The sequence below is a fragment of the Salvelinus sp. IW2-2015 genome, linkage group LG31 (genome assembly GCF_002910315.2).
Source record: "Salvelinus sp. IW2-2015 linkage group LG31, ASM291031v2, whole genome shotgun sequence".
NCBI classification, from domain to species: domain Eukaryota; kingdom Metazoa; phylum Chordata; class Actinopteri; order Salmoniformes; family Salmonidae; genus Salvelinus; species Salvelinus sp. IW2-2015.
The window spans coordinates 12,288,839-12,296,477 of record NC_036870.1 but is presented as its reverse complement, the minus strand read 5'-3'; the positions used below and the strand labels follow the sequence as shown (position 1 = coordinate 12,296,477).

At 41.5% G+C, this 7,639-nt stretch overlaps 1 protein-coding gene across 2 annotated transcripts in view; it reads right to left on the bottom strand.

Annotated features, from left to right (window-relative positions):
* The window catches only part of syt11a (synaptotagmin XIa), a 32,611-nt gene continuing 24,972 nt past the window's right edge, over positions 1-7,639 (bottom strand). Inside the window, exons 4-5 of one of the 2 annotated variants that reach the window (XM_023976221.2) lie at positions 4,020-4,140; positions 1-3,918 (exon numbers count right to left, since the gene is read on the bottom strand). In XM_023976221.2, the coding sequence (XP_023831989.1) occupies positions 3,608-3,918; positions 4,020-4,140 (432 nt within the window). In that variant the 3' untranslated portion in view covers positions 1-3,607. The remainder of the gene's footprint in view (positions 3,919-4,019; positions 4,141-7,639) is intronic. The other variant, XM_023976220.2, reaches the window with a different exon arrangement.

The window sequence follows — 7,639 nt, the reverse complement described above, 5'->3', positions numbered from 1 at the left end:
AATAGTGTATCAGTTTATTTATTTGCACGTTCATTGTGTTAACAAATTCAACAATTCAGCATTAGTGTAATATATTTAGCATAGACTTCATAGCATTATGCAGTTTAAACACATTTCAGAGTACTGGTCTTGTTTTGCATTTCCCCCACACACAACGTACAACTCTGACTTTCAATTATGACTGAGGCGGTGAATCATTGACAGCCAGTGGGATACTCACAACCCATTGATTTCTTTGTCTCTTTTTATTCACACCTCAGATTTGTCTGTACAACACACAACAGCGAAAGAGTGGGACGGGTTGTCATGGGAGGAAAAGGAGAGTGGACTAGAGAGAGGGATTCAGTCAGGGCCAAGGGATAGGAAGAGGGAAGGCCCCCAAACAGTTGAACACATTCACAGCGAGGGGAGAGCCCTTTGCCATTCCTGGGGGAACAATCACATACGCTAACGACAGGCGGCAGTGCATCTGCCTGATAGTGTTTGGGAACAAACTGTCATTTACACAAGGTTATACTGTATTTACATTTTGATATCTATAAAAAGAGGCTTTAATTAAGCTATGGATTTAGGAGAGGCCAGCAAAACAGAGGGTAACAAAGACAGAGCATCTAATTTTGGTTTGGATTATTCACTGATATGGGACATCGTTGCTGATCTTCGCAGAGTGCTTTCTGTGCTATTTACAAAAGGAAATGCTCATAGGAAGAAGAAACTGTTGAARATCAATCACAGGCACCTGTAATATACACAACCCCAGAATCTCAAAGTAAAGTCAGAAAGAAACAGTGAGAACATAGAAATAGGAAACTAGAAACTCGGTCAAAGATACAGAAACGGGAGAATGTACACGGTTTGTTTTCTAAAATATGTTAGATAGCAATTATGATACATCTTGATTTGATCTCTACTAAACCTTCCTGTCATGAACAGAACTCACAATGTTGCTAGCCAAAGACAWCTCATCTCACCTCTCGCAGTAATTATGTCATGCACAGACACATGAGACAAAAAAAACACTTGTGTCCTTATCAACAGACACATTGACAGCCAACCTTTCCCACAGAACAATGCTAAGATGCTGTCATCATTCTCCTTTCACCTCCAAAAATGCTCCACTTTAACACTTTTTAAATATTGAATGCAACCCTTATTAGCGCGGCTACAGTTAGGAGCCTGAACACTACTCCTTTCTAGATGTACCGTTTAACTCTCCAGCAATGACAGAGCAATGAATAAAGATAACATCACACTATTCCTCAGCCACCATGTTAGAACCTCCTGGGCAAAGTTGACCAAACGGTGGACTACAACCCATTGGCTTTTCAGTGGTGAGACTGGYACATGCTTTAGCCTGTGCTCACACTACAAACTTGGGCATTGTAGCCTACCTTCAGGGCCCCATATGGTAAATACAAACACATTTCCAGGCTACTGCCCAGCACATCTTTGCCCAAGCCAAGACTAAGTGAGGTTATGGTGTTAGGGKTAATGCAATTTTACCTCACTCCAACGGCTCTTATATCCATATAATTAAATCATGCCCCAGACTGGAAGCCTCCTACAGAGACAAAGACAAAATGATAGTCAGAGGACCTTCCTCTGAATTGGAAAGACTACCGTTTGAAAAATGTCTCTGTTATCAAAACCTGTGCGGCTGTTGCGAATTTTTTTTTAAAGTGCTGTGCAAATTATTCAAACATTATGAAACCAAAAGTCTGAAATGGGTTCCGAGACACAGTGCTTCTTAATGACAATTACATTTTGTTTCAACAAYTTGCCTTGATGTATAGTTTCGATGGAAACTGAAGATACTGTGCATGTATCGAACAAATTTCTCCWATCTCATGGCTGTGAGGGAAAACTATAGGACAAAGGACTTGAACTGCCCAGGATATTAGCCTCTTATGTTACAATAACTACGTATAGATATTTGTTTTCAAAAGTATCAAAAGAGAGCCCAAAAAAAATAATCTGGTTCTGTGGCAAAAAAAAAAGTTTGATCAAATCAACCAGCGATAAAAAACAAAAAGGTTGCTTTGGGCTTTTCAAAGTGCGATCAGATATACAAAATGTTCAGTGTGCAGCCCAGATCTGCCTACTGCCTACTCTCAGTTCCATGTGGAATGTGATGACTTTCATAGGAAATTACACAACTGCCCGCTTAAACACTTACGAGTGCCAAAACCGTCTTAATCGATTACGAGTTGATTTTCCATCCCCTCAATTTAGATTGAACTGTTTTGATTAGCTCCACAATGCACTTGTCCTGCTTCTACACCTGCATTGCTTGCTGTTTGGGGCTTTAGGCTGGGTTTCTGTACAGCACTTTGTGACATCAGCTGATGTAAGAAGGGCTTTACAAATACATTTGGTTGATTGATTGACTTATCATAGACACATTGTTATATACTGAACGCAGGTTTTCCAACATGTTTGTGAACCGCAGGTGAATATTGTCCGATTGTTATGCCAGCGTTGGTCTGAATCTGCCCCACAAAATGAAATTCCCCATTTTGTCTCTGCCTCGCTAAAGTAGGATAAGAAAGGTGGCTTGAACTCGAGCCCATTTTACACTGTGCATGAAAAAGCTCTGACTCACGCAGTTTGACTACTGGGTTTCATGGGTTTTGTTGCTACATGTGACCTTACTGATGAAACATATGGTCCACATTGAAATTAAGAAACATAAARGTGGTGGTAGATGAGATCAAGACATCCCTATAGCCTCACCTGCCCATAACTTAAAAACACTTAGCGATGTCAGTATTATCCCGTGAATATTGTAATATAGTACTCTATCCTGCCCCATAATTTGACCACACTAATATTACCACTCCTGTTAAAAAAAAAAAAACGTCCCTACTACTAAAACAGCCCCATCTCAAAATAAATTAACCACACCCTCTAATTAACATAAATCCTCCCATTTTTGTGCAGTACCAGGAGATACTTCCTGGTTTAAAGGGAATTGGTACACTAGGTTAAGAGAAAGTCTTGCATACTGTATTCTGTGGCCACATTCCTTCCCAGGTGTGTTTTATATTTAACTTGTTCAAGCAAGCAAGTAAGTAATTAAATGTTTATACATATGGGTGACAGGGGCTGGAGAACGAGCGTGGGTGGTTGTGACGCACTCTGATGTGAACTCTGATTGGATTAACCACATTCCCTTTACACCCCCACCCAACTGGTAGGACCACATAGATATCGCTAACAGTCTTGAATGTGTAAGCTATATATTTGTGTATACATTTGAATATGTCTTTTTATATTCAGATATAGATTTTGAAATCCTCAATCAAGTCTTTTGTCGTCAGTGATTCCTGAAAGTRTGGTCAGATRTTTCTCGGCCCCGGTGGTCGTCTCAACGGTTGCGGTCATTTTTCATAGAAGAGAGTGGTCCTACCTTACAAGTCCATGCTGGGTGGGGTTACGGTGGTCTYGTTGGGTCTCTTTATTTCAGACGGGAAGGGTTCTATTTCATTKTTTTATTTATTTTTCTAAGAGAATAGGATTGAAATAGTAGTGGTGGTTTTTCGACAGAATACCCACTCCGAGAAATTGCACGATTTTTGAAAATTTGGGGAGATTTTTCTGAGCTGTCCTAATACTCGCCCAGGGTGTGCCACTTGGCAATCTGCCGGCGGGGGTTGTCGCAGACCTCTCTCCAGTGGGTGACCCCWGTGGGCATGAGGCTCTGGCCYCCCAGCACCAGGCGGCCCACCACCTCGTTCTTGGTGGTACGGTCGAAGTCGACCACCAGGAACTCCACYGAGACGTCGGCCAGRAGCTCGGCGGGCACGTCGTAGATGAATGACTCGTTGAAAACGGGGTTGAGTGTGCACTTTTTCACGTGCGTCTTCTTCTTGGCGATGCGCTTGTGGCTGTAGAACACGTTCACCTTCACGTATGGGTCTGTGAGGGATGGATAGAGGGGAAAGTGGGTGAGATGTGTGTGTGTGTGTGTGTGTGTGTTTGTTTGTTTGTTTGTGTGTTTGTGTGTGCGTAGTACTTACTGCCTGATAGGCCAGTGATGTCCATCTTGGGCAGGTGTTTGGCCTTCAGCACCACCACATTGAGCCTGTGAGTGACAGGCTGGTAGGACAGAGACACCAGCAGCTCCCCACGGCTCACACACTGCAGAGAGAGCACAGGGTTAGAATGTAGATGCACACACACAGCGTGGAGAACACAGTTAGAACACACACAGACACATACAGTGCCATCAGAAAGTATTCACACCCCTTGACCTTTTCCACATTTTGCAGTGTTACAAAGAGGGATCAGAATGGATTTAATTTCCATATCAACTATTTACACAAAATACTCTTAATGTCAAAGTGGAAGAAAAATTCAAAAAACATTTTGACAAATAATTGAAAATAAAACACTAATATATCAATTAGATAAGTATTCAACCCCCTGAGTCAATACATGTTAGAATCACCTACGGCAGTGATTACAGCTGTGAGTCTTTATTGGTAAGTCTCTAAGAGCTTTGCACACTTGGATTGTACAATATTTGCCCAATCTTTAAAAAAAATCTTCAAGCGAATAGGTTTGAGAGAATATTTTTCTGAGCCGTCAAGTTGGTTCTTGATTTTTGCTAGACAGCCATTTTCAAGTCTTGCCATAGATTTAAGCCAATTAAAGTCAAAACTTAAGAACACTCAGGAACATTCAATGACATCTTGGTAAGCAAATCCACTTTGTGTTTTAGGTAATTGTACTGCTGAAAGGTGATTTTTGTCTCCCAGTATCTGTTGGAAAGCAGACTGAACCAAGTTTTCCTCTATGATTTTGCCTGTGCATAGCACAGTGCTTCTGTTTATTTTTACCCTAAAAAAAACTCCCTAGTCCTTGCCGATGACAAGCATACCCATAACATGATGCAGCCACCAACATGCTTGAAAATATTACTTTAGTACCTTATTGCAAACAGGATGCACGTTTTGGAATATTTTTATTCTGTAGAGGCTTCCTTCTTTTCACTCTGTCATTTACAGTTGAAGTCAGAAGTTTACATACACTTAGGTTGGAGTCATTAAAACTCGTTTTTCAACCACTCCACAAATTTCTTGTTAACAAACTATAGTTTTGTCAAGTCGGTTAGGACATCTACTTTGTGCATGACACAAGTCATTTTTCCAACAATTGTTTACAGACAGATTATTTCACTTAATCACAATTCCAGTGGGTCAGAAGTTTACATACACTAAGTTGACTGTGTCTTTAAACAGTGAATTCAGTGGGATGAGACATCGCAGGAGATGAACATTTGCATTCTTAACACAAACTCACCCCACACAAAATATATTTCAAAAAGATGGTGAGTTCAAAACAGGGATCGTTGAGCCATTACCAATAGCATTGACTATAAATTATACTCCATCTACTCAATTACTGTATTCTAAATAAATTAACAGGAGAAAAAGCACTGAATGCAAGTGTATACAGGGCCAAATGGCCACTGTGGAACAGCATATGAACTAAGAAGCTCTCTCTGGTAAAATTGGTGATAGACAGACACAAAGTTACAGATCATTTTCAATGGCCTTCTGCTCATGTGGTCCCAATGAAAACAGATGTACTATAACGGCTTCAGTACATTGAGATCCGTAATAAATTATAGCTTCCGTGCTACATGGCTACAGCCTCGCCCTCGACCAATCACGTCAGGTCTAAAAAATAAATGCACGCAATGAAATGATTAGGGGAGAGCAACAGGAGTCACAAAGTAAAACAGAAATCATCCATTTAACGGGGTAGACCCAATCCACTGAAGTTGTGTGCTAAATGTAAGGAAGGGTTCAAGTGAAAGGAATATAAACAGAGATTTGTAGCAGAGTGATTTTCGCATCCCCTATTTAGATTGAACTGTTTTGATTAGCTCCACAATGCCACTTGTCCTGCTTCTACACCTGCATTGCTTGCTGTTTGGGGCTTTGGCTGGGTTTCTGTACAGCACTTTGTGAACATCAGCTGATGTAAGAAGGGCTTTACAAATAACATTGGGTTGATTGTCTTATCATAACGACACATTGTTATATACTGAAACGCAGGTTTTTTCAACATGTTGTGAACCGCAAGGTGAATATTGTCCGATTGTTATGCAGCGTTGGTGTGAATCTGCCCCACAAAATAGAAATTCCCCATTTTGTTCTCTGCCTCGCTAAAGTAGGGATAAGAAAGGTGGCTTGAACTCGAGCCCATTTTTACAACTGTGGCCATGAAAAAGCTCTGACTCACGCAGTTTGACTACTGGGTTTTCATGGGTTTTTGTTGCTAACATGTGACCTTACTTGAAGAAACATATATGGTCCACATTGAAAATTAAGAAACATAAAATGTGGGGTAGATGAGATCAAGACATCCCTATAGCCTCACCTGCCATAACTTAAAAACACTTAGCGATGTCAGTATTATCCCTGTGAATATTAGTAATATATACTCATAATCCCTGCCCCATAATTTGACCACATAATATTGACACTCCTGTTGAAAAAAAAACGTCCCTACTACTAAAACAGCCCCATCTCCAAAATAAATTAACCAGACACCCTCTAATTAACATAATCCTCCCATTTTGTTGTGCAGTACCAGGAGATACTTCCTGTTTTAAAGGGAATTGGTACACTAGGTTAAGAGAAAGTCTTTGCATACTGTATTCTGTGGCCACCATTCCTTCCCAGGTGTGTTTTATATTTAACTTGTTCAGCAAGCAAGTAATTGAATGTATTTACATATGGGTGACAGGGGCTGGAGAACGAGCGTGGGTGGTTTGTGACGCACTCTGATGTTGAACTCTGAATTGGATTAACCACATTCCCTTTACACCCCCACCAACTGGTTAAGGACCACATAGATATCGCTAACAGTCTTGAAATAGTGTAGGCTATATATTTGTGTATACATTTGAATCTGTCTTTTTTATATTCCAGATATAGATTTTTGAAATTTCAATCAAGTCTTTTGTCGTCAGTGATTCCTGAAAGTTTGGTCAGATTTTTCTCAGCCCCGTGAGGTTGCGGTTTTTTCATAGAAGAGAGTGGTCCACCATACAGTCCATGCTGGGTGGGGTTCGGTGGTCTGTTGGGTCTCTTTATTTCAGCGGAAGGGTTATTTCATTCTTTAATTTTCTAAGAGAATAGGTTTGAAATAGTAGTGGTGGGTTTTTCGACAGAATACCCACTCGAGAAATTGCACGATTTTTGAAATATTTCGGGATTTTTCTGAGCGTCCTAATACTCGCCCAGGTGTGCCACTTGGCAATCTGCCGGCGGGGTTGTCGCAGACCTCTCTCCAGTGGGTGCCCCAGTGGGCATGAGGCTCTGGCCCCCAGCACCAGGCGGCCCACCACCTCGTTCTTGGTGGTACGGTCGAAGTCGACCACCAGGAACTCCACGAGACGTCGGCCAGAGCTCGGCGGGCACGTCGTAGATGAATGACTCGTTAAACGGGGTTGAGGTGCACTTTTTCACGTGCGTCTTCTTCTTGCTGCGCTTGGGCGTAGAACACGTTCACCTTCACTAGGGTCTGTGAGGGATGGATAGAGGGGAAAGTGGTGGTTGGAGTGTGTGTTGTGTGTGTGTGTGTGTTTGTGTGTGTGGTGTGTGTGTGTGTGTGGGTGTGTGTG